This window comes from Ambystoma mexicanum, chromosome 13 (assembly GCF_040938575.1).
Source record: "Ambystoma mexicanum isolate Mex_15411 chromosome 13, UKY_AmexF1_1, whole genome shotgun sequence".
Lineage (NCBI taxonomy): Eukaryota > Metazoa > Chordata > Amphibia > Caudata > Ambystomatidae > Ambystoma > Ambystoma mexicanum.
In genome coordinates this window covers 126,142,540-126,170,178 of record NC_090938.1, presented here as the reverse complement: position 1 = coordinate 126,170,178, position 27,639 = coordinate 126,142,540, and the positions used below count along the sequence as shown (strand labels likewise).

At 47.8% G+C, this 27,639-nt stretch overlaps 1 protein-coding gene across 4 annotated transcripts in view; it reads left to right on the top strand.

Annotated features, from left to right (window-relative positions):
* Window positions 1-27,639, top strand: part of BRPF3 (bromodomain and PHD finger containing 3) — a 795,874-nt gene that overhangs the window by 201,259 nt on the left and 566,976 nt on the right. For all 4 annotated transcript variants that reach the window (XM_069633430.1, XM_069633427.1, XM_069633428.1 and 1 more), the window contains one exon: window positions 20,741-20,897. In XM_069633430.1, coding sequence (XP_069489531.1) covers window positions 20,741-20,897 — 157 coding nt within the window. The remainder of the gene's footprint in view (window positions 1-20,740; window positions 20,898-27,639) is intronic.

The window sequence follows — 27,639 nt, the reverse complement described above, 5'->3', positions numbered from 1 at the left end:
AGGCCGCTGTATCTTGATTGGGAGCGTATGTGTTCACGATGGTGACCTCCCTATTCTCCAACATCCCTTGCACCACTAACATTCTCCCATCTAGGTATGGCGTGGACTGAAGCAGCAAGAATGGTTCATGAGGTGCTACCCACGTGACCACCCCCCTTGCATATGCTGAGTATGTAGCTCCTCTGGTGGTTCCCCTCCACTTCCTCTTGACTAGCTCTAATTTGTCCTTAGTAAGGTGGGTCTCTTGTAGTAATGTTATATCAACTTTCAGCCTTCTCAGGTACATCATTACTTTATTCCTTTTCAGGTAGCTGTTGAGACCTCTTACATTCCAAGTTACAATCCGGAGACTATCCATAGCCGTGCGAAGTATGTGCCGCCTCCCCCCTCCCCGGGTCACCGTCCCAGTCCCGGCCAGCATGAAATTGGGCTTGTTCCCCTCCCTCCCCCACTTGGGCTCTTCAACTAGCCCGCCCCACTCGCCCCACTCAACTATTCTCCACAGCACACTTCCCCTTCTCTCCTGCCCCTCAACCACACCCAAACTAATGCCCAGCTCCATCCCTGGATCTCAGGCTCCCCCATGTTTGGTTCCACCTCGAAATGCCGAGGTCGGGAACCCTGCAGGGTGTCACCACTATTTGGTGACCTAACTAATGTCCTAATTGTTGGGGCTAATAGTGCTTCCTACTTGTCTCCTGTTAGTTACTATGGTACATTGTGCATCCTCCATATTACAATAAAATTTGACGCCCCTGAGAGTCAACACATCTCTACACTGTATTATAATCAAGGCCCAGAGTCACAATATGTACAGCACCTCGGTCCCGGTAAGCGGGCCTCACTTGTCCGCATCGTCCTTCTTCCGGCCGTCTGCTCCCTCTGGGTAATTTTGGCCATCCAACCATTCCGTTGCATCCTCCGGACTCTCAAAAAACCAAGTTTTGGCTTTGTGGATCACTTTCAGCTTAGCTGGGTACATCAACATGTATTGCATCCCCGCCGCTCGCAATCTCCTCTTCACTGTCCCATAGTTCAGCCTCCGCCTCTGCACTTGAAGTGTATAGACAGGATATGCCGAGATGGTCGCGGAAGCCCTTTGTATGGTGCCCCCCTTCCTGAAATATTCCTGTATCTTCTCCCTGTCCCGATAGTTCAAAACCTTGGCGATGATCGGCCTCATGGTGGGGGGGCAAGAGGAGGGGTTTCCTCGTGAGCGCTCTGTGTGCTCGCTCCACAGCGAAGCCTTGCGTGAAGATCCCAGCTCCTATCTCCTGCAATAACATGTTTTCGACGTAGTCCGTCTGGTTAGGGCCTTCTTCCCCCTCGGGGAGACCCACTATGCACACGTTGTTCCTTCGAGCGCGCCCTTCGGCCTCCTCTGCTCTGTTCTCCAGGTTGATCACCTGCTGCTTCAGGATGTGAATCTCCGAAGCGTGAGAGGTCCGGGCAGTCGTGTTTATGGCACTTCTTTCTCCAGCTCATCTGAGCGTTCCGCCATTTTCCACACGTCCAATCTAAGCAACTTGACCTCCTCTTGCATTGCGCCGATTTTGAGCTCCAGCGCTGCCTTAAGTTCGGCAGTGGCCGCCTCCAGCTTGCTTTCCCACGTTGCCTTAAGGTCTGCAATTGCTTCTAGGATCTGCCGGTCAAGACGTGTAGGGGTGATGTCTGCAGGTGGAAACTTCTCCTTAGGTCTCGCCACCTCTGTCTGCTGCGGGGTCTTGGTGAAGTCCTCCATTGTAGGCTGCTTCACCTTGGATTTGAGAAGTTTGCATGCCGTCCTGGTTTTAAGCAAGGCCTACTGGCCACGATGCCGTAGATCAGAAAGGCTCACAATCTCATCGGCCAGCCGACGGGCTAGCCGTATATTGGGGGCCAGCTTTTGGCCCCTGCTGCCCTCCAGTCCCAGGTGGATGCTGCCGCCTTATGTACAAGCGCCTTCAGGGCCTCTCGGGAGTGTCCAGTATCCACTGCGTCAGGTCCACAGAGCGCTTGTGCGCCGCCAGGTCTGTGGAGCGCACATGCACTCCCGTCTTCGCTGGACGCCTGTATCAGCAACTGAGCTGTCCACTCCTCTAGGTTCCGCAGCAGCACAGCTCGGGCTCTTCATGTTGTCATCTGGGCCACTGTCCTGGCCGACCAGGTACGCTTCCTCTCAAGGTGCACAGCGGGCCCTTCTCCTCAGTCCATCCATTCCTTTGTTTGGCGAGCTTGCACGGCCGCCATCTTTGATTCCGAGCACTGTCCTCCGCGGCCAGCACAATTTCCTCCAGCGTCAGTGGCCGCTCTAATACTTGATGAATTTTGAGCGGAGTGCCAACATTCGATGCAGCTATCGTTCCCACCGACTCTGGTCTGTCTCTGGTAGCGAATGTTCAGGATTAAGGTGCCCATGCACTCAAGGATCATTTCGGATCGGCAGGAGACGGTCAGAAGCGCGTCTTATGACATGGCCGCCTAGCCACGCCCCCTTCAGAGTTTATTCCTTTGGGGAATGGCGCAGACATCTTATAAATTAAATAGCACTCTTTGCATGCTAAGAGTTACACCGCATACTCTTCTAGGTAATTGTACAACTTTCAAGACTGCATTTGTGCGATTATATGACGTTGTATAAAATGTACCGCTATGGAAGATTTCATACTCTTGATCTCTTAACAATTTTATGTTTAGTCCTAGTTATCATATCAGCATAGTAAATGCTGCCTGGACATCGGATTGCACAAATCTCTTTAGAAGAATCACAAGTAGCATAATCTCTCAAGTGTATAAACTTGCCAATAAAGGGGTTGTTAAAACTATACGCCTTGATCAAAATATTACAATGTTGACATGAAAAGCAAAGATGAGTTCCGCTTTTTTCGTAATAGAGAACATTGTACTGCATGAATATGTTGCTGAACTACTAAATGGGGGTTATTACAAGTTTTCCGGTCCGAGAACTACAGTACCGGTAAGCTTGCCGGTACCGTAGTTCCCAGACCGGCAAACTACGGGTTCTGCTCGCAGGTGCCATTAAGGCCACCATGTCTGACCTGGCGGCTGTATCGGCTCCCGCGAGCAGAGCACGTCGGATGCACCGGCACCATTCTGAATGGAATGGTGCTGGTGCATCCGACCTCCCAATTCCCATTGAGCCCTATGGGGCTCAATGGGAATGGGGAGCATTCCATTCCGTCGCCCGCGAATGGGCAATTACCGGATCCGGCAGGGCCGTAATGACCCGGTAATTGCCCATTTGCAGGTGCCGGAATTTTTCGCAAGTGTGGCGACAGCCTGCCGGTTTTACCGGCAATGCTACTGCCAAACTTATAATGGGGCCCAATGTATTCTACCTCTCGGTGTCCCCATGCTGTCTCTTTGCAAGTACTTTTCCCTTTTCACTCTCTCTTGGAGATTGTCATTCAAAGTATTTATAATACTATGTCATAGTGATCTAGGATTACTGTGAGTGTGTTTAGTGTTGGCATCTTGGGGCTCTGAATACAAATACTGAGTCTGAGATCGCCTTTTCTTCCAGCCCCTTAACCTAAATATATTGTGTCTGTCACCAGATAGTGGACTTGAATTGTATTGTCAGGAAGGTCTTGACTGACCTTTACTGTTTTTTCATGCACTGTTTATTACTATGTTTTTTCTGTTAAACCTATAGTACTTATTTTTGTCATTATATGTGTAATGTTAGAAACCAGAAGGTGTCTTGCCCACTAGTCCCTCAGGATCGGTCACCCGGGTGGCCAGGACACGGACATCGGTTTTGGGTCCTGTTTATGGGGGTGGACCAGTGCGAGAGGATCACCTGGGTGAGGGGCCTTCGGGGAATGGGACACTGGATGATGAGACGCGGTATCTCTTTCCTGTAACACCTTTACCCCATCCTGTCAGATAAGATACGTAGGAACTCCCCACACCTGTATTTTCCTGCACAAACACTTTCACCTGGACAGCCTGCTCTGGGAGGAAACAGACTAACACCTGAGCAGTATACCGGACGTGTCCTAATACAATGGTCAGGCAATTACTGACCATCACGCACACCTGACTTCCATTAAACTTCTCCACATGGATAAAAGGCTGAGCACAAAGGCACACTCTGCGCGAGGCAAAGCGGATGAGGAAACCGCAGTTTCGAGACGACAGCTGAATGAGAGATGAAAGACGGCAAAACCGGAGGGGATCGCTTGACCTTTCCGCCAAGAAACCGTTACTTCTAAAAGTCCTCGAGGTTAGAAGGCATAAGACCAGGAAACCAGGCTGGAGCATCCTGTATTGTGTGTCAGAGATTCCTGGGGCCCCCATGCGTTACTAATCAAGTGGGGAGAAACAGCAGATGCTGTGGTACCGTCCTTGGCTCCACGAACAAAGCAGCATCACTGAAATCCACACAGCTGGTGAGTTGGGGAGACTGATACAAGACCGGTCTGTGTTGAAGCCAAAGTTGCAAGCAGCAGCATTGTATAGCGAGTGCTAGAGCTAACATTGTCAAAACGTGTATGTTAAAACACGCAAGTTAAGTTGAACTATTGATGAGTGTTTGAACTTTGAAGATACTTTGATACAATACCTTTAACAGTGTGTCCCAGCACCGCATGGGTGCTCAATCGAAGGTCACTGTAAGGTGTCCAGCTGAGAAGTGGCAGAAGTAAAAGTTACAAGAGATATATTAAGAAGAGAACAAAGAATTTTTAATCGAAGTAGACCTGCGACGGGTCAAGCAAAATCCTGCAGACAGTCGAAAGTTTTCAATTTTGATAGTAAAGAAAGTTTTGAAAATAAGATCAATTTGGTGCGATCCCGGCAGAGGGAGACCATTTGAAGGTTATGTGCTAAAGTGGGTTGAGCCCAGCAAAGGTGGACCCGGGGTGAACAAAGAATCACCAGAGAATTTCTTCATAGGAGAATCCTGAAGAGAAAGGAACTTTGAATGTTTGTTTTTCACATCAGGCCCTCTGAAATAAGAGATTTTGAATGGTAAAGAGACTTTCAATGGCAAAGAGTCTTTGGCACAGAAAGTCCTGATAATGAGATTTTGAACTGCATCTTTGTGCTAGAAAAGCCATAGTATGTGCTAAGCTTGAGTGTGCCGCCTTGTCCCGTGCTGAAAACGTGGGGAAGGGAAGCTAACGGCTCAGCTATCCTGACATATCATTTCTTGAACACTTTCCTTTTGTATAACATTGTTTCCCAGACCATTTGTATTTAAAAGTAAGGATGGGCAATAGGTTTATTATTATAGGCCCTTTTATTTTGACCAGACTCTACTAGGACTGTGTTCTTTATTATTTGATGGTCATAGCTGCTCCCATCTTTATATTTAGGATTAGATAGGTGTTTAAGCACCCTTGAACTGTGATCACTTGTGTCGATCTTCACTGTTTGAAACCATGCCTTCAGTAATTGTATAATACATAAATAAACAGCCCCTCCCGCTAGCGAGTGCTGTTGAGTCTCAAACTGTGTTCATATGCAGTTACTCTGGTGCTAGTAGACATCTAATGTTCATTGTTTTTCTGCAATATAACATTGGACCGTACCATTGTTGTCGTTAATAGCACATGACGTTCTATTACACTTCTGAGCAAGCATTATATTGCCTAATCATATTGCATTCTGATAGCCGCACTGCCCAGACCTTGCACTACTGTATCAAACGACTATGCTATACCAGTTGTACTTAACAACTGCATAGCCCGTGCCTTGCAGCTCCTGAACACCCTCAGAGCCTGCAATACCTTTCCACCATCTTGTCAACCATCTCAAACGTGTTGTCTGTACCCACTTGAACAAACTACTTTGTACCACAATCACGTCCAATCGCTTGCTAGAGTAACTGACACCAGACCTCCCGCAGTCACATCCGAGTCCTATTGTGTGGTCGTACTGCCTGATTACTAGCCCTGTGCATACCATTACTCCACCGCACCTTTAATGACGGCCTTATTTCAGAGCTTGTGCAGCCTCTGACCCATCCACTCCAACCTCTGCATCCCACCCTAAAATATTCATGCCCTTACATTGGCTCAACTTTACTGCGTAACCCTAGTCATGATCGGGCTGAAACCAGTTGGGAAAAAACGTGTCTGATCAGAATACAAATCTTCTCACCCCCCTTGCAGATGGATACAAAAAAGAAATTATTCAAACTAAAAAAGAGACATTCAATGAAAGAATCAAAAAATCCAACTCACGTACCAGGGACACCTTCTCCATTCAAGAGAATTAGAATCCCCGTTGCACCCAATTACTCATGCATTAAAAACAAAATTTGGTGTACCGACATCCAAGATGCCCTCTGCAACAAAATATCCATGCTCCAATATAAAATTGTAGCCAAAAAAAACACTCTCCATAGGATTGCTTTAGTAACACAAGAAGCCATCCTGCAAGAAATCACTAACCATCAAATCAAACCTTGTAACCAATTCAATTTAAGTCCATCTCAACAATTGAGGTTGAAAACATCATCACATCCCTCAAACCCTCCAGGTGCCTTCGTGACACCTGCCCAGCATTCATTATTAAAGAAGCCGTGAAGGACATAGCTCCTTTCATCACCACCTTCATCAACTAATCCTTCAAATCCTGTTCATTTCCCACCAACCTTAAAGACGCATGGGTTCTAACCTTATCAAAATAACCTAATCTCGACCTGCGCATCCCCACCAATTGTAGGCCAATCACTATAGTACCATTTCTCCTTAAAATCCTGGACAGAGCTGCTTATCTCCAGATTCAATCTTACCTGAAGATCAAGAACTTATTAGGCATCCGCCAATTACGCTTCAGGCCAAGACACATTACCGAAACGGCCCTTCTTGACCTGAAGAACCAACTGGACGATCGGAAAGATAAAGGAGAAGCTTCCATTCTTCTCCTCTTGGACTTATCCGCCACATTCGACCTGATTGACCACAAAGTTCTGTAAACCACCTAAAATCAGCCACCCACTTTTCCAAGGAAGCTACTACATTTATAAATGACTTCCTAGATAACAGATCCATAAGAGTTTTCTCACCTTCCTCAGCAGCAGACCCAGTACCAATCACATGCGGTGTACCACAGGGAGCATGCGTCTCCCCCACTAGTTAAAATATATTTACTAAGCCCCTCTTCGATATACTTGACAATCTGGGTGTCTCATACACCAATTATGTTGACGACACACAGATTCTCATCCCTATCCAAGAAGACTATGACAAAGATGCAGAATTGATCAATAAAATGTACTTAATTATCCAAACCTGGATGGCCACCCATGGATTATGTCTCGATGACATAACGACTGGGCTCTCAATCATTGAGTCCACCAATAGACTGAATAAACTCTCCCCCCAATATAACTCGTCACTATTGATGGAATCAAGATCAAAGTCGGTAAGGAAGTAAAAACCTTAGGTTTCTACCTGGACTCTGCACTCAACCTCAATAAATGAGTAAATGCCACAGCCTCTGCAACCAGCTACACTTGTAAATTGATCTACACATGCAAACCATTCCTGACCACTGAAAATTGCACTAAGATTGCACGTGCAATAATCTTATCCAAGTTGGATTATTGCAATGCACTATATTTGGGTACCAGCAAAGACAACACTAATAAATTCGACACTCCAAAATAATGCCTTATGATCTGCCTTAGGCATTCCAAAATCGCAGCATATCTCCCACGAGAGACGTTCTGTCATTTATGGCAAGCCAGTTGATTGAATTAAGTTCAAATCACTAAAACCTTACCTACAAATGTCTCACCAACAAGGCACCAATATACTTGACGGATAGATTAACCAAACATACGTCAGAACGACCCATCAGAAAGGCGCAATCTAATAGCCTTAGAATCCTCAATTTCAAGCTAAATAAAAACAGGAGGTTCTAGCTTTCCAGTCATGGCGGCACAACTCTGGAACTCTATACCTGACACCTTAAGAGCATTACCCTCCCTACACTCCCTTTAAGAATAAGCGTTGGCTACATTCTCCTGACCGATGATTGTTTTGATCTATGAACTCAAGATGACCCAGAGCACCACCACATCATTTTGTATAATATATTCTATGTATATTACTGTATATATTCTGCAAAAATTCATATCATTATGTAAATGATTCTTTTCTGTACATGTTTTTTGTTATCCCTATCACCTGTAACATGTAACCTTGTAAAGCGCCCTGATGCGTGAGGGCCCAGTGTGCTCTATAAATATATAAACAATACAATACAAAGTGTATTTTTCAGTGTAATAGTGTGGTGCTTTCCTTCATTATCTCTGTGGACTACCTGTACTTCTCTATCAGCTCTCCTAACTATCTTGATTTAAGCCTAACTTCTCAGCTAATACTACTACTTTAGTCTGTTTTTTTTATTTTGGTGAGAAATTGTGTTACCTTACGGTTAGATGTTACACAGCCATCACACTAGGGTGTGCATTAATCTTCCTAACCAGCACAAATGGAGCCACCCTTGAAAGAAAGAGGTTTGACTTTGTAACTATCACTTTGCATACTCCTACGTCCTGTCCCCTTTCCTCCATACTTATGGGACATCCCTCCGTCCTGTGGGACGGGACCGGAGCACTTTGTAAAAGCATCCAAAAATGTCAGGATTTTTTTAGTCCTTCCTCTCTTTCTACGCGGGGCCCGGCACGCGGCTGTAACCCCGCCCATCTCGGCTCCGCATCGCCCATTAGTCCTTTTCTCCGCTTGTTCGGGGCTGGACGTGCTTGCATCCTCGAAAGATCTTCTTCCCTTTTTTCCTCCTCTCGGGCTCTCGCTAGCGATCGTTTACTAGTCTGTCTATGTCGTTCAAACTAGACTTTCCAGATTGTTAATCGTGTTTGGGTCCGGATCACCGTTGGGACTAATGTTTTTATTGCGACTCCCTTTCGGTCCGGACGCTTCAACGTTGGTTGGAGAGGTGGGAGGAGGTGTTTCGACGTACTCCTCCTTCGCATTTTCAAGCGTTTATAGACGAAAAGAAAAAACGCCCGGTAAGTTCTTTACTTTTCAGAGCACCCCGGCCGGGAGATACCTTTCAGGGTTCTTCCCGAGCCGGGAGGAGCATTGATCACGCTGTCACCGGGGATTGCCCCGTGGTGCCTTCGGGGCCTAATAATTGTACCAGAGTTTTCTCCGAGGGTCTCAGTAAGGGGCCTGTGGATACCGGAGCACGCTCCGAGGCCCATCCTGTGGGGGCTGCCTGTAGACCCTGTTCTACTGAGTCGTGGGGTACCGGAGCTCGCTCTGAGGCCTTGTTATCGGCTTCCCTCAAAAGTACCGGGGTGCGCCCCGAGGCCTCGGCTGGGCTTGGTGTTACCGAACGGATGTTCGAGGCCCGCGCTAGTAAGGCTGCTACCGGACCTCGGTCCGACGTCCCTCATACAGAGGCTAAAGCGACCAACATTTCTGAGAGGCCTGCCCAGGCCTTATTGGTGAAAGTTGTTCCTCACCGTTCCCGCTCTTGTGGCGACGCCAGAAATGTTGAGGGGGCAAGGAGTGAAAGTTCTTCCTTTACCCTGCCAAGGTCCTTCCTGTGGAGGCTAGTTTGGTCACTGGTATGTCGCAGATACATTCCAGGCCACACAGAACCGGCTCGGACGAGGTTCCTTATGTAAAGGCTAAAATTAAGACCCCTGACCCACCGACGGGGACCCCTGCCTCACTTCCAGACGTGCCGCAGTTCCCCTCAGGTGATGGCAAAATGGCGGCCGTTCCCGCCATGACCATGGCGGCCATTTTGGGCGCTCACCCTACAACTATGCCATCGGCCTCAGGTGTAGGAGTTGGTTCCGCGGGTGAACATAAAATTCCTTGTGCGCATCCGTTTCGTTCAGTTTACGATTGGAACGCCCGGATGCCCCTTCCGCACAATGTCTCATTGCCTGTGAGTTTGGCACCTTTGATTTTTGTGGACACTCCAGGGGATGGGCCTGTGTGGCAACCTTCCCCTCTGCGTCCCTGAAATTATCCTCCTCATGAGAGGCCTTCTCTGGCAGTTGCAAAACAGTCTCCAGAGGATGCCCTTTTCAGCAAATTTCAGACGCTCATGCATACCGACCCCATGAGTGAGTATTTCAAGGGTCTTTTTAGGGAGATATGTCCGCCTGCGCCTCCGGCTCCACCCGTTCCACCAGTGGTTCCGCCTGTGTCGCCCTTGCCTACGGTGCCTCCACCGACCCTTCCGCCCTTGCCCCATTTTTCCCCGTGGACAAGACGGTGCCTGACACGGTTCACCAGGATCCTGACCTATCGGATGATGCGCAGGCGAGCAGGACAGCGAAGACCAGCCCCGCTCTATTAGAGCTTTTCACGACCGGGTACTGGACATGATGTGCCTATTGGATGTTCCAGTGCCCGAGGCACCCGTTCCACAGGAGGGTGTGCTTTCGGGGGCGTTCACCTTGTCTCCTTTGGAGCGTACCGGCCTGTTCTTGCAGAAGGGCGTTTTGGCCGAGGTCCCCAGGGTCTGGGAAAAGCCACACTCTGGACTTTTTGTCAATAAGAAAATTGACGCGAGTTAAGGCTGCATTCTTTGGAAGAGGTGGCCCCGTCATCTTGTCCGCCCCCTCCTTCACAGTGGTGGCTGCAGCCACTTTACAGTCCAGGCCTGCAGCGTCCTCTTCTACGACGGCGACTCAGGTTCTGGAGAAAGAGAACAAACTCCTGGATTCCCTTGGGAGGAAGATTTTCGCTAACTCAGCCTTGCAGCTCTGGCAGGCCAACGCGGAACTGGTGTTAGCGGGGGCGAACATGAAGATGTGGAAAGGTCTGTCAGAGTTCGAGGAGTTCATTCCGGTAGAAAAGCTGGAAGACTTTAAGGCGGGTTTATCTGACGCCAGAGTCTTGGCCCAGGATCTGCTGGAGGCCGCGGCTCATCATGTCGACACGTCGGCTCGGGCCTTATGCTGGGTGTTGACACCTCTCGACAGGCTTGGTTGCATGCCACCAAGTTCTCGAAGGAGGTACAGGACAAGGTGTTGGACCTGTCGTTTGATGGTAAGGAGCTTTTTCATTCCACAACGGATGTGGAGCTCACCAAAACGAAGGACAGCACCCAGACAGCTAAGTCCTGTCAGTCCTGGTTAAAACCCCTTTCAGGACCCAGAGACCGTTGTCACAGAGCCGGCCCTCCTCTGGTTTCAGGGGCTTCCTAGACCGGAAATCCCGCAGAGTGGATACTCCTTCGGGTAATAACCGCCAGAGGCAGCAACGGACTCTGTTTATCTCACGCTCCTCAGCCTCAGGTGGTAACACCACTGAAAAGCCTGCCAAATGAGGGTTTTCCTTGCTCGCACGAGATCCAGGTGGGAGGGCGCATTGCGTCTCATTGGGAGGCGTGGCAGACCATCACCGAAGACAGGTGGGTCTTGTCAGTCGCTCGGGCTGGCTTTCTTTTACCCCTAACCCACCCTTCAACCCTCCTTTCCAGCAGTAGGGATCACCCTCCCTAAAAGCTGAGGTGAAGAAACTGCAGGACCTCAGAGCTGTGGAACCCGTTCCTCTTGGGGAGCGAGGGGAGGGCTTCTACTCCTGGCTGTTTACGGTCCCCAAACCCAACCAGGCTGGCCTGCGCACCATCCTAGACCTTTCCCAGTTCAATATTTTCCTGCCCCAAGAGAAATTCAAGATGATCACACCCGGCCAGATACGGTCTTCCCTGCAGATGGGCGATTGGCCCAGCGTGGTGGATCTTCAGGATGCCTACATGCATATCCTGGTCTGGGGTCCACACAGGAGATATCTCCGTTTCTCTGTGGGAGAGGAGCATTTCCAGTTTTGAGTGCTTCCTTTTGGCCTAAGTTCAGCACTGCGTGTCTTTACGAAGATGATGTTGGTGATCGCGGCCTATCTTCGTCTGCAGGGTATCCATGTATATCGGTATTTGGACGACTGGCTCTTGTGCAGCCCTTGTCCGGTGAAAGCTGCCTGCAATCTTCAGTCTCTCCTCCAGCTCCTGTTCCACCTTGGGCTGTCGGTGAACTGGCAGAAATCTTCCATGACGGTCTCTCAGGACTTGATCTTCCTGGGTTTTCGCTGGAACACGATCGACTGCAGAGTGTACCTAACCGGGGACAGAATGGCGGATCTGTTGGCCACGTGTCAGATGTTTGCGCAGTCGGAGAGCATCTCGGCCTGGTGGTTCCAGAGGCTTCAGGGCCTCATGGCCTCGTGCGTTTTGGCGCTTCCTCTTGCCCGCCTCAAGATGAGGCGGACTCAGATGGCTCTTTGGAGTTCTTGGCTTGAGGCTGTGGATCCGGACTCCAAGTTGATAACGATTCCGGCTTCCATGAGAGCGGACCTGGATTGGTGGTCGTCTCTCAGCAACCTGCCGGTGGGGGTGGGGTTTCAGAACCCAGCTCTGACGGTAACGGTCACAACGGACTCCTCCCTCTGGTGTGGGGTGCAACGTTGGATCTTCTTCAGGTCTCGGATCTTTGGTCGCCTCAGGACAAGCTGCTCCACATAAATCATCTCGAGCTTCTGGCGATCTTCCTAGCGCTCAAGGCGTTCAGACCGATTATAGCCAACAAGGTGGTCCGGATTCGCACGGACAATGCAGTGTCGATGTTTTACATCAACAAGCAAGGGGGCACCAAGTCTTCCCCGCTTGTGGAACCATCCATCCAGATCTGGGAGTGGGCGGTTCAGCATGGTGTTTGGCTATTTGCAGTACACATTCCGGGCCAGCTGAATGTCAAGGCAGATGCCCTCAGTCGGCAGACAATAGTCAGCTACGAGTGGGAACTGAAGGCTGAGGTCCTCTCATGGATTTTCCTGCGCTGGGGCACTCCGGAAGTGGACCTCTTCGTTACGGCGGCAGACAAGAAGCTTCCTCTGTATGCCTCCAGAAACGGACTGGGGGATGCTCTCGAAATTCCATGGCACAACATGAGGGCTTATGCCTTGCCGCCTCTGCCTCTAGTTCATCGGACGATTTGCAAATTGAAGAACTCGGTGAACTGTTCTCTTCTGCTCATTGCCCCGTGGTGGCCGGCCAGGTTTTGGTTCTCAGAACTTCAACACCTGTCACTGTATCCGCCGATCAGGTTACCGGTGAACCCCGATCTTCTTCACCAGGGGGAGCAACAACTGTGGCACCCCTCCCCACAATCACTCAGCTTGGCGGCCTGAGTTCAAGTCTTTAGAACATCTTGGCCTGTTCGCAGATAACATGCGCATTATCCAGGCAGCCAGAAAACCTTCGACTAGGTCCCAGTACAAAAGTAAATGGCTTAGGTTCTGTCATTGGTGTTTAGACAAGCAGATGGACCCAAGGCAGGCTACAATTAACACGGTACTGTCCTTTGTATCCCACCTAGCAGAGTCGGGAGTTCACGTTCTGTCATGTAGAACTTATCTTTTGTCGGTTTCCGCCTACCTATCTATGGACCAATGTGCTTACTCTGTCTAAACCAGTGGTTAAGAGACACTTTGCAGGCTTCTCCCGCCTTTATCCTCAGATTCACAGTCCGCACCCGGCGTGGGATCTAAATGTGTTCCTGACGGGTTGTGCCATAAGCCTTTCGAACCGATGGCCACGGTGGGCCTCAAGCACCTTTCATGGAAGGTGTCCTTTTTGGTGGCCGTCACTTCGGCAAGGCGCGTGAGTGAACTCCAAGCTTTGTCGGTGGAACATCCCTTCTTGGCTTTTCACAAGGATAAGGTGGTCCTACAGACAAACTCTGCTTTCTTGCCGAAGGTGGTTTCTGAGTTCCATCTAAACCAGTCTATTTCCTTGCCGGTCTTTTTCCCGAACCCTGCTTCAGAGGCGGAAAGGGTTCTACACTGTCTGGATGTTAGAATGGCTCTTAAGTTCTATCTTGACAGAACTTCTGAACTTAGGAGCTCTTCGAAGGGATTGTGTCCTCCAACGTATTCCTTATCTTGATAGATTACGTTCCAGCCTGCCGGCCTCGGACATTTTTTCAGTAGAGGGCGCTGCGCGTCGACGTCCCTCGAGCTGGTGTCCCTCGAGCTGGTGTCCCTCGACAGCCACCGTCTCGGCGCTGACGTCATCATGCGTATAAATGGACTTGCGCAGCGACCGTTGCTCAGTTCCATTTTTCCGCGCTTCGTGGGCCTCGGAATCGTGTTGCTCAGTTCTTTCTTCAAGTAGTTTCTACTTATTCCTCGAATATATCCTCTTTAATCGATGGCTTCCTCATCCGAACCGTCGACCCCACGGTCCGGCTTCAAAAAGTGTCGTGATCGTGGGAAGAAAATGTCGTTGACGGATCCTCACAGGCGAAAGCATTGAAGGAGCGTAAGGGGAAGCTTGAGAGAGGTAAGACAGTTAAAACTCCTTCGAAAGTTTCCTCGGCAGAGTCGAGACATTCGTCTCCTTGCCGACACAGGAAACATTCCCGGTCTAGGTCTCGAAGCAGTTCCCACCACTCTTCGAGATCCAAGCATTCAAGTAAGAGACGTCGAAGATCCCCTTCCTCGTCTTCTTCTTCTGTTTCTCCGGAAAGAGTCACTTTCCCCACAAAACATAGCTCTCAGGCTATGTGGGAGGAATTCCGTAAAAGGATACTTGGCGTCTTCGAGAAAGCGGCCTTGACCCCCTTGAAGACAGCTGAGGGTGATACCCTGGGTGAAAGACCCGAAAAATCTAAACGCCGTGAGTTGTTGCACCCGGGGAAAGAAACTACTTGAGAGCGTCACGAACCCTCGAGAAAAGGCACTGTGCCATCGACGCCAGCGTCGAAGGTCCCTTCGACGCATAAAACTGCGTCATCAACGCCCTTATCGAAGGGCTCATTCATGCATAGGTCGATCGAATCGACACCGTCTTTGACGTCGACGCCGAAAAAGAGCAAACCCACGGCCGTCACTACCACACAGCCAGTGGTCATACCCAGAGCCTCTAACATGACTTCGAGGTCATCGACAACCTCGAGTAGGATCCCGGTCCTCTCGAGTTCTTCGAGGCCACTTCCAATCTTCTCGATGCCTTTTTTCAGTGTTTTCGAAGCCTTTAACGTCCGCGCGATGACGTCTACGTTTTCCCAACCGATTATGACAAATTTAGTCCTTTCTGTGCTAGAAATGGGATTTAAACCATTTCCAAGGTCTGATCATTTCAGACCTTTGTCTTCAATCTATGAAGAAGGGGAGGATTCAGATCAAGAAAGACCCTTTGGGTTGCAGAGATCTGCAACACCAGAACCAGAGGAACTTACCTCTGAGGAAAATAGGTTGAAGGACCTTATAGAATCCTTACATGAGGCAAGTGGGTTAGATACTTCCCCAGAAATAGAAGTTGCCAAACCAGCCCAGCGGAACATGCTGAGACCCCTTACATAATCTTAATGGCAAGAATTATAGAATTCATGGGTTGGTCTACACCTTCACCTGCATTCCAACAGGATGACCTTTCAGACATCTTAGTCAAAGGCCCACAGGAGGATCCTGTGGTTCCATTTCACTCTGCATTACAAAGAAAAATATTGGCTAACTGGGAAACTCCGAGGTTATCCCGGTGTGTAACAAGAAGTTATCAGGCAAATATAGGGTATCTACTACTGACCCTGAATTTTTGTCTAAACATCCAACTCCAGAGAGTCTGGTTGTCCAAGCAGCAACTGCCTCAAGCAGTAGATCGGCATACCCTACTGTTCCACAGGACGGGGATGACAAAAGATACGACTCTATGGCTAAGAAAGTTTTTTTCTGCATGTAGCATGGTGTTGAAATCTATTAACGCTACTTGTACGCTTGCAAGGTTCAGCCATACACTTTGGGAGTGTGCTTCATCAGCGGCTGACTGCCTCCCAGAGGGAGAAGAAAGGGAAGCGTTTCTAAACATCATTAAGGATGGTAAAGACGCAATGTGCGAATCCCTTCAAACTGGCATTGATTCTGCTGACAGCATCAGTAGGGCCATGGCGGCAAGTGCTACAACCTGCAGATTTGCGTGGTTGCGAATGTCTGGGTTTGCTCCAGATGTACAAGCCAGACTTTTAAATATGCCCTTTGACGGCTCTTCTTTGTTTGGTAAGAAGGCGGATGACAGCCTAGAAAAGTTACAGACATCCAAAGCAGCAGCAAAATCCCTGGGTGCTGCAATCCACCAAAAGCTATATCGCCCCTCAGGAACCTCATGGAGAGGTAAGTCCTTTTGCTTTTATTCCGCATTCGGAAAAGGCAGAGGACAGTCGGTTCAAAGAGGTCAAAAAAGATTTACCTGAGGTGGACGGGGTAAAAATACAAAAGCCGCAGCAGCAGGTACCTCTTTACCCTCGGCACCTGCATCAGCCGCTTCTAAATCACTCTGAGGACTCTCCTCACAAGACACCAGTAGGGGGCAGGCTAACTCAACATCTGACAGAATGGCAGGCTATTACGTCAGATGCTTGGGTATTGGAGACAATTGCCCAAGGTTACTGCCTGCCTTTTCTACGCATTCCTCAGAGTCATCCACCGGGGAACAGCTCTCGGAAAGTTCCAGATCTGCTCCTCTTGCAGGAAATTGTAGACCTGCTGGAGAAAGGTGCCATAGAACCGGTACCTGTAGCGGAGAGGAACAAGGGCTGGTACTCCCCCCCCCCCCCCCCCCTACTTCCTAATACCGAAGAAGGACAGAGGTCTGAGACCTATCTTGGACTTACGAGAATTGAACAAGTTCCTCAGGAAGGACAAGTTCAAGATGGTAACTCTTTCTCAGATCCTTCAGGCCCTCCAGCTCCAGGACTTGCTGGTAACTCTGGACCTTCAGGATGCTTATTTCCATGTGCCAATCCATCTCAAACACAGGAAATACCTGAGGTTCGCAATTGGCGGCTCTCATTATCAATTTTGAGTTCTGCCATTTGGGCTGACCTCCGCCCCGAGGGTCTTCACCAAGCTAATGTCGGTAGTGGCTGCAAGTCTAAGGAGGGAAGGGATTCCCGTCTACCCCTACCTGGACGATTGGCTGATCAGAGCTGTATCTCCGGTACAAGCTCAGATCCAGCTAGATTATGTCTGCCACTTCCTTCACAAACTGGGCTTCTCCCTCAATTTAAAGAAGTCACAGATGATACCATCACAGAGACTCCAGTTCATTGGAGCGGTCCTGGACACTTCTGTGGGAAAATCCTTGCCACCAGAGGTGAGGGCCCAAGATATTCTGCAGATGGTCACCAAGTTTCAAAATGCCCAACGTCTCCCAGCCTTCGACTTTTTGAGGTTGCTAGGCCTCATGACATCCTGCATCTCCCTTGTGCCAGAGGCTCGCTTGAGAATGAGATCCCTTCAGTGGGCACTGAAAACTCAGTGGTCGCAATTCTCAGGGAGAATGACAGACCTCCTTCAGGTTCTGGACAAGGTGGCTTGTGACCTTCAGTGATGCGCCTGCCTGGAGAACGTCTTGAAAGGAGAACTGTTTTGGCAACCATGGCCGGAGATAACGGTAGTCACAGATGCCTCACTCACGGGGTGAGGAACCCATACCAACGACTTGACCATCAGCGGTCGTTGGTCTCCATCGGAGTCCAGACTACATATCAACCTGTTAGAGCTGAGAGCAATCAGACTAGCGCTAAAGGCTTTTCTGCCATCTGTACAGGGGAAAAATGTCCTGTTAATGACGGACAACACAGTGGCCATGCACTACCTCAACAAAAGAGGAGGCGTAGGATCACTGCCTCTGTGCAGAGAGGCGATGCAGCTCTGGATTTGGGCAATCCAAGAAGGAATCTCTCTATCGGCAGTTCACTTAGCCGGAGAGAAAAACTTGACAGCGGACGCTCTGAGCAGGCAGAGTACAGTCTCCCACGAGTGGGAACTAGCTCAAGAAGTCCTTCAAAAGATCTTCACCCTTTGGGGAACCCCTCAAGTGGATCTGTTCGCCACCAGCATCAACAGGAAGTGCGATCAGTTTTGTTCAAGGGAATTTCCCCCGAGAGGAGCTCTAGGGGACGCGTTCATAGTGGACTGGGAGTTTCCACTTCTATACGTGTTTCCTCCAGTCCCTGTCATTCCTCTAATGATCAGGAGGTTGAGAAGGTTCCGAAAAACCATGATCCTAATTGCCCCGGACTGGGCCAGGAGAACGTGGTACCCGGACCTTCTGGACATGTCCATTTGCCCTCCAATTCGTCTTCCACTCAAGGAGAATCTTCTCTCGCAGAAGGGAGGTCAGGTTCTCCATCCAGACATCAGAACCCTCAACCTTCATGCTTGGTATCTGAAAGGTTGAGATACAAGGATTGGGACCTCCCAGATGACATCATGGAGGTGTTGCTTTTGGCAAGAAGGCCAGCAACAAAGACTTTATACCGCTGCCGTTGGAACAAATTTTGCACCTGGTGTAGAGAAAAGAATTTCGACCCCTTTTCATGTGGTACACCAACGGTGTTATCTTTTCTACTCTATTTGGCAAATTCGGGCCTTCAGGTCGGCACTATCAAGGGCTATCTCGCAGCGCTATTGATCTTCAAGCGCACTGCAGAGGAACCATCGTATTTCAAGTTACCCTTAGTAATACAATTTCTGAAGGGATTAACCAATGTCTATCCTCCAAGACCATTCCAAGTTCCCTTATGGGACTTAAATTTAGTCTTAAATTTCCTGATGGGTACTCCTTTTGTACCACTCCACTCTTGTTCACTAAGGTTTCTCACCCTTAAAACTGTCTTATTAGTGGCATTGACATCTGCTAGGAGGGTGAGCGAATTACAGGCTCTATCTTGTAAACCCCCTCATACAATTTTTCATAAAGATAAAGTTGTCCTACAAGTGAAGCCTTTTTTTCTCCCAAAGGTGGTTTCTGAATTCCACATCACTCAGAAGATTACCTTGCCTTCATTTTATCCCCCTCCCCATCCGGGGAAAGAGGAAGAAAGGCTGCATAGGCTGGACCCAAGGCAGGCTTTGAGCTTTTACATCAGCAGACTTGCTAGAATTAGGTAAGCATACCAACTGTTCGTAGGTTACTCAGGGCACAAATTGGGATTACCGATAACAAAACAGACCATTTCCAGATGGATTATTTTAGCCATTCTGGACTGTTAAAAACTGGCAGGGAAAGAGCCTCCTCAAAATCTTAGGGCTCATTCAACCAGGGGTATCGCAGCCTCTTCATCCCTCCAAAGAGGGGTACCGATTCGAGACATATGTGCGGCTGCCACATGGTCGTCTGCACATACCTTCACAAGATTTTACAACCTGGATTCCTCCTCTAGCCAAGAGACTAGATTTGGCAAAGCTGTGTTGCACTCTGTTCACTCGTGAAGGGAAACCTGGCAATTTTACTCTCGCCTCCAGTTACACACCACTGCTATGGGAGTCTATCAAGATAGGGAATACGTCGGAGGACACAATCCCTTCGAAGAACAAGTTACTTCTTACCTGGTAACGTTCTTTTGATGGGATGTTCCTCCGACGTATTCCTTATCGCCCCTCCCATCCATCCCCTTAGTAAAACTTTCCTTGTGGTTACAGCTTACGCTCCTTCTGGGTCACTAACCAATTCATGTAAAACAACTGTTAACGTCAAAACAGAACGGAGCAAAAGACGCTGCGCGAGTCTATTTATACGCATGATGACGTCAGTGCCGATTCGGAGGCTGTCGAGGGGCATCGACGCGCAGCGACCTCTACTGAAAAAAAAAATCTGAGGCCAGGAAGCTGGAGATGATCTATCAAGATAGGGAATACGTCGGAGGAACATCCCATTGAAAGAACGTTACCAGGTAAGAAGTAACTTGTTCTTCTCAACTGTTCGTCACCTTTGGTAATCCACAAGGTAAGCAGGCCTCTAACGCGACCATCTCCCGATGGATTGCGGCCTGCATTACGGAGTCTTACACCGTTCAATGGCTGAAGCCTCCTAAAGGTATTCATGCACCCCTGGTGCGGGGCAAGGCAGCCACAGTTGTCTTTCAGAAATATGTCCCCTGGAAGACCATCGCAAAGGCAGCTACTTGGGCCTCCCCATCGGCTTTTTGTAAGCATTATTGTCTAGACCTGAGTTCCATCCACCCATAGTTCCTGTAAGGAGTGCTTGGGAATCTCCCATAAGTATGGAGGAAAGGGGACGGGACATAGGAGTATAACCAGGTTACTCACCGTAGTGACCACCTTACTCCTAGTCCATAGTCCCCTTTCGTCCATACGCCCGCCCGCCGTCCCCTCCAATAAGGTTCCTCTGTTATTGCTAAAAGGTCTCTGACCTGACGATAGAAAAGGACTGATGGGCGATGCGTGGGGCGGAGCCGAGATGGGCGTGGTTATGGCCACGTGCCGGGTCCCGCTTAGAAAGAGAGGAAGGACTAAAACATTTTTGGATGCTTTTACAAAGTTCTCCGGTCCAGTCCCACAGGACGGAGGGATGTCCCATAAGTATGGAGGGAAGGGGACTATGGACTAGGAGTAAGGTGGTCACTATGGTGAGTAACCTGGTTATTCCTACGTGCTCATAGCTCTACATTGAGGTCTATTTGGCTCCATTTGTTTGAAGCCCCTTGCATCCCTCCTTATCTCTGAACAGTCAATCCGTACAAATGTAGGGTTGAAGGGAGAATAGAATTGCTCTCTGCTGTCTAGCTCAGTTCGACACCCAAGCTCTTTATGATCAAGTAAACTAAAATGTTTTAACATTGAACTACTGCAGTATACTTTTGTGCAGGTGACTGTTGCTTTCATCATTCAATGCCTTGTTGCGCTGTCTACTGAGTCCATGTTCTGTGGTGAGTATGCAGTGCTTCCTTTTGTAGTACTATGCATTGCTCACCTATTGGACTTCCATCTTCTCTCAGGTTGAGTAAAATCTGCGGTGGGATTGCCCTCCAGAGGAAGAATCTGTTCATGCAACGACTACACAGCTACTGGCTTCTCAAGCGACAATCCCGTCATGGTGTCCCACTGATTCGACGCCTTCACTCTCATTTGCAGTCCCAGAGGAATGCTGAGCAGGTATTGTTCGATGTCTACCATGACCTTCTATGTTTTTCTTGGACATCCTCAACTATTGTTGGGTTATGGTAGTTAAAATGAATTTACTTTCCTACCATGCTGTGAATTGGCCACCAAGTAACTTTAGTACTTCATTGTTAAGGGTGCAGCAGTCTAGTATCCTCCTGGCTCCCTGGAGTGTGCTGCTAGATTGGCCATCTCACTATGCGCCAATGTCCTGCCCCCTTACCTCCCATGTTAACCGGAATGCTGGAACCTTGTGAATAAGACTGTAGAGATACATGCGCTCTATCACTATACAAACATGTGAGGGCATGACTGCTGATCTTAACAAGTCCATGTTTCTTCCCCTTCATGCGCTCCCCATCTCCCCTCAACAGACCTTTCCTCTGCATGCTAGGGAATGGTCCTGCTTCTGCATGGCTCATGTGGAACATTTTCTGTGCACCTACATATTCTTTGCACTTTTTGGGACTTACGGTTTGGCTAATTTTGGGGCCAATCTGATTGGTTCACCAACAAAACCCTTGTGCGAGTGCCCCTGTGTGTGATTCTTAATCCAGCCCATGATTGTGTAGGTATATCTAGGGGGAGACCTTAGGCCCGCTCTCTGTTCTGGTCTCGGTTTTGCAGGTTTACTTACCTGCTGGAGGATTCTGTCGCCAAAAAACTGCCACCCATTTTTTAGGTCAAGTTTGACCATACTGGATGGGCTTGCGTCTCTATTCTAAGCTCTGGTTCCGATTATTGGCTGCAGGGTGTCCTCCATGGGCTATTGTCCTCCTTCAACTGGCTCCCCTCGTTGGCTGGGCTGGCACATCTGTGCTGTCTCACTCCCGCCTTTGTTCTCTTTGTGGGACTGTCTTCAACTCGTGGGCTGCCTCTTTGTCTTTTTAGCCATCAGATGCTGCTTTGCTGGGTCCCACCGCCCTCGTGGAGCTTTTTCCGCCAATTCTTTCTCTTCTTACTGGTGGGTCCCACTCTAAGCAAGGGGGCTTGTACTTCATTTTGGCCATCGGGATTGTCTTTGGTTCAACATTCAAGTCCGTAGATGTTGGGTTCTTGAAATCACATCTGTAAAAGAAGAATAGTACTCACTAGGTTGTTTCGGGCTTCCTGGACTTACTTCTCGTGAAGCATGAACATGAGTACTTACCTTTTGGGCTCTGGGTAATGGGTTATTCACAATGATTTCCCTTATCTTCTCTGTATCTGTGAGCTAGAATTGGTTCTTGTCTTCCTTTCTCACTTAACTGTGAGGGTGCCTACTGGCTTGTACTTCTTATGGGTTACTCTGAGAACATTCCTTGAACTCTCCTAAAGTGAGTTTGGACGTACTTTCCTGCCTATGGGCATTTTTCCTTTGGGTCCAGTGTTTTTTAGGACAAATAATGTAATTTTAGGTTGCACCTGTGATTTTATAGTCCTTTAAAAAAAATTGTATTGCCTATAAGAATGCCTGATCACATTAGATCTATATCATGATTATGGTATCTATTTCACTCAAGGTGTAATGAACTGGTACTAGTAGTTTAAATGTATGCTAACGGTTAGTGGCCTCCGGCTGTGTTTTTTAGTGTTTCCCCTTTTTCAAACCTCTATGTCCCGCATGCACAGCTCGTGTGCATTTGTACATAATGCTATGTCCTAAAGGTTTGAAGATATATTGACTGTGTTCAATGTTGGCCTCTGAGGTTCTGGTAATTATTATTATTCCCCTTTATTTTGGGATCCATGATGTAATGTGCCTAATGTGTAGGAGCGTTTTGTCTTAGTTGACAATTTGCTTTTTTAAAAATGGGCTGTGAACTTGTACTATGTTATGTCTACCTCAAGCCATTATTTAACTTTTTAGATATTGTGGTGAACCAGAAGAAGAGTCAAACTAAGGTGTTTCATGTTCAAAGGTGTTTATTTCAATACGAAAACGCCCATCTTGCCCTACTGCTCTAAGAGGAGTTCCCTGCCTAACAAAACTAGAAGTAGGGTGCTTGTCAAAGTCCAAACGAAACGAAATAGTCCTTAATCAAAATCGTATTCAGCTAACTGGCGCTACCACTCAGCAAAAATATAACAAAAAGGAGCAGGCCAGAGCAATAGCCTTTGTACTTGGCTTTTGCCTGCCCCAATCACTTGGATCCCTTTACCAATGTATTGCAGTACAGTTCTCAACCTCTCTGCGGGTTCTGTATGGCAACTCTTCATTTTATATGGTTCCTTCTTTCCAGGAGTAAAACGTTTTCTTCAGTGGTCGAAGTGTACAAAAAGAAGTAGTGGAATTATGTCCCTGCTGGCCTTCCCCCGCTCTCCACAAACCACATCGCTGCGCCCCCTCCCACACACATTCCAAACCCCCAAACAAACACACCTGCTATTTAAGGGAATGTTCACTGAAGTGCACTGAAGTGCAAGCTTCGACTTCTTCCTACACTTTTATTTTAAAACTATCCCATTCCAGAACTGTTTCTTTTTAAAATAAAATTATAGGAACAGTGAAACTTAAAAAAAATGTGCCTATAAAAGAAGCACCACAATTGGCAACAGAATAAGTGGAAATCGATTAAAACCACTTACCAGCAGCACGCCTAACCTGACTATGCTTTGGGGCTTACCACCAGCTAGCGGCCACTACCCATATGGAGCAAGCAGAGTCTGTAAACTTAGCACTAAAAGCAAAGAGATCAATGTAGGGTTGCCTACACCATGAGTAAAGAGAAACCTGACTAATTGTAATACTGACCATGTGGTGTACTTAATGAGATGTGGACGCGCCTGTCATATATGGGGAAAACCATCCGCAAAGTCAAAACAAGCATTATGGAACATTGTAGCTGTCTGAAAAACAAAACTGACAACGCTCCGATGGTGAAACACTTTACCCAGGCTAATCATGGATATGAAGATTTCACATGGACTGTACTCTTGACGCTGAAAGGAGGGAATTCAGAAACTCTAGAAAACAGAGTCCTAAGGAAAGAACAAGAAATGATTTATAAACTACAGAGTGACATTAGAGGTATGAACGACTGTAGAGTGGCACAAAATCCGCCAATAGGAAGGTCCCTTCCTAACCTTATCTAAGAACAGAAGATCTGCCATTCCTATAAGAGGATTCAGGGTTAAATTATTAACATCAGGCGTCTTCAGCTATTTATTATATATCTGGATAGGTACCTCATAAAAGCATACTATTTATAAAGTATGTTAATTTGAAGGGCACATCCATATGATTTGGTGACCTCTAAACTGTGAAGAAAGGACAACTGCTTATACATAATGGCTGAAATGTATTGAACATGTCCTAGCCCGGTAAATTACAACGATCTGTGTTAATCTGAAGAGTATGTTGATTTGATTCAGTGATCTCCTAACAGCGTAATAAGTACATGTTCTGTTATATGAGGATTGATATGTATGTAACACGTTTGGTCAATATCAAGATAATTAATGACGAGCACACAATCAGACACCTACGGTGTATTCATGTGAATGTAACAATATGGCAGTACCTCCTGATCAACTAGGCGTCATGTGTATAATAAGTTTCTAACTCTGATACTGCATGGTAGAGCACTGACCCACAACTGTACAGCTTATCTTTGCATAGTACATTCAAGTACTACCTTTTTTCATGGGGCCTATTGATCTTCGATCGCCCCTCCAGCCTCTGCACATTTGGTATAGTTTAACAATTGTTAATGCACGATCTAGTTCTATCTGGACCATCATAGTTTTTCGATTTGCAAGCTTTCGAGCATTTCATGCTCGGGATCGCTATTTTTTACTCCCTCTTAAGATGGCCGACTTAAATACCAAGAGTAGGCTTTACTTCCGGCCCTGTGTTCACATTCTGTTCCTATGGAAACATGTATACTAGAGTCCCATTGCTGCGCGCCCCTCACACGGAGGCACAGGACCAGCTTAACGAGACCGAGTCATCCGCATACCGCTCGACGCTTGCTTGTCCATAACCAAGGTATGTTACAAACAGCTTATTGAAATTTTTTTGCGTTCCCCCTGTACGGATTTCCGTTTGTTTCCGGCAACGCTTGCTGATACAATTTATCCATCTTAGATTTAGACTCGTGGAGCGACCTGCTGTTGATGTGCAGTGCCGGCAGTACCTGCATTCTGTACTATGAATTACAAGACCCGTCTATTGACTAAGGCAGTAAGCTGCATTCATATGAGCCATATCGAGTCACTTGGGTGTTCTTCTATATTTTTTCACTCACTTTGGCGGCTATACCCCCCATCATGGTCCTATGGCAGTATTATATAATTATCAGGGTAATGATTTCTTAATGGTCTTCACCTATATCTATGGATCACAGAATAGATGGGCACTGTAATGATCTCGCTGGACCCAGTTTTCACACTCATTTGGTCATTTTTCTGTCTCTGTAAACGGGACTATTCTCTACGGGCTGGCTTTATGCCACGCCGATTTAGCTAGACAGAGTATTACCTTAGTACAATCCGATGCAAGTTCAAAATGCTAACACGATTTGATCCGAGCCCTAGGGGTACCTGTCCCGATCTTATTATGTGTGTTTATGTTTAGCGGACTGCATTCAATGATCCCACCCTATCTTTCTTTGTCCAGTGACTGCCTACTTGGAGATGTACAACTAATAATACTGGCCCCCTTCTTGGAGTACAGCCACAACAAAGGACCTGCCCCCTTCTCCTGAGCCTAATCTTTAACTGAAGACACACTCAGATGAGGCCGGGGTGAACAATTACTAATGTCAATATGTATCCTTCAAAGGGATTGTTTCCTCTGACGTATTCCTTATCTTTGTTACCCATTCTAGCTTGCTGGCCTTGGAATTATTTTTAGTAGAGGGCGCTGCGAGTCGACGTCCCTCGAGTCGGTGTCCCTCGACAGCCTCCGTATCGGCGCCGACGTCATCTTGCGTATAAATAGACTCACACAACGTCCCTTGCTCAGTTCCGTTTTTCCGCGCTTCGTGGGCCTCGGAAACGTAACGCTCAGTTCCTTTCTTCAGGAAAAACCTTCTTATTCTTCGAAGATTACCTTAATATGATGGCTTCTTCATCTGAACCATCGACTCCACGGTCCTGTTTCAAAAAATGTCGTGACTGGGAAGAAAATGTCGTTAACGGATCCTCACAGGATCTGTTTGTGGTGCCTGAGATCGGAGCATCACTGTTCGGAATGCGAGGACTGTATGTCCATGATGCAGAAAGCCTTGAAGGAGCGTAAGGGGAAGTTAGAAAGAGGTAAGGGCTTTATAACATCTATTCCCTCGAAAGTTTCTTCGGCTGAGTCAAGACATTTGTCTCATCGTCGACAAAAGAAACATTCCTGTTCAAGATCTCGAAGCGGTTCTCATCAGTCTTCGAGATCAAAACACTATAAGAAGAGGCGTGTAGATCTCCCTCTTCTTCTTCTTCCTCTACCTCCCCAGAAAGGGTCACCTGCCCCACGAAACACAGCTCTCCAGCTAAGTGGGAGGAAATCCGTAAAAAAATGCTTAGCGGCCTCGACCCCCTCGGAGACGTCTAAAGGTGATACCCTGGGTGAAAGACCTGAAAAATCAAAACGCTGCAAGTCGTTGAACCCGGCGAGAGAAACTACTTGAGAGCATCATGAGCCCTCGAGTAAAAGCAGTAAGACCGCGTCATCGACGCCACCGTCGAAGGTTTCTTCGACTTACAAATCTGCTTCATCGACGCTTTTGTCGAAGGATCCTTCGACGCATAAATCGGTTGCATCGACGACGTCTTCGAAGCCACTATCGAATCCGATAAAAGACAAACCTACAACTATCACTAAGTCACAGAGAGTAGAGGTGTCGAAAGCTTCGACCATGACGCCGAGGATGCCATCGACAATCTCGACGCCGAGTAGGATTCCGATCCTCTCGAATGCATCGAGGTCCCTTCACACTTTCTCAACACCTTTTTCAGGATTGTCGAAGCCTTTGACTTCCACGTCGGCAACCTCTGCGTTTTCTCAGCAAGTAACAACCAATTTGGCTCCTTCTGCTCTAGAAATGGGTTTTAAACCATATCCTAAGTCTGACTACTTTAGAGCCTTGCCCTCTATACGTGAGGAAGGGGAGGATTCTGACCACAAGAGACCCTTTGGTTTACAAAGGACTACAATACCCATGCCAGAGGAATTAATCTCTGAGGAGAACAGGTTAAAAGACCTTCAGGACTCTCTACATGAGGCAAGTGGTTTAGATACTTCTCCAGAAGTAGAGTTTGCTAAACCAGACCCTGGAGAGCATGCTGAGACCCCTTATAGGATTCTGATGGCCAGAATAATTGAATTCATGGGGTGGTCTACATCTTCTTTTCAGCAGTATGACCTTACTGATATTTTACATAAAGGTCCACAGGAGGATCCTGTTGTTCCTTTTCATACTGATCTGTAAAGAAACATTTCTGCAAATTGGGAAACTCCTGAAGTTGTCCCTGTAGTAAATAAAAAAAACTTTCTGCTAAATACAGGGTATCGGCTTCAGATCCTGAATATCTGAGCAAGCATCCAACTCCAGAGAGTTTAGTTGTACAAGCAGCGACTTCATCTAACAGTAGGTGGCGTACCCTACTATTCCACAGGTTAGGGATGATAAAAGATTTGATGCCTTGTCAAAAAAAGTCTTTTCGGCATGTAGCATGGCGCTTAAGTATATCAACGCCACTTGCACGCTTGCAAGATTCAGCCACACACTTTGGGAATGTGCTTCATCTGCGGCTGACTGGC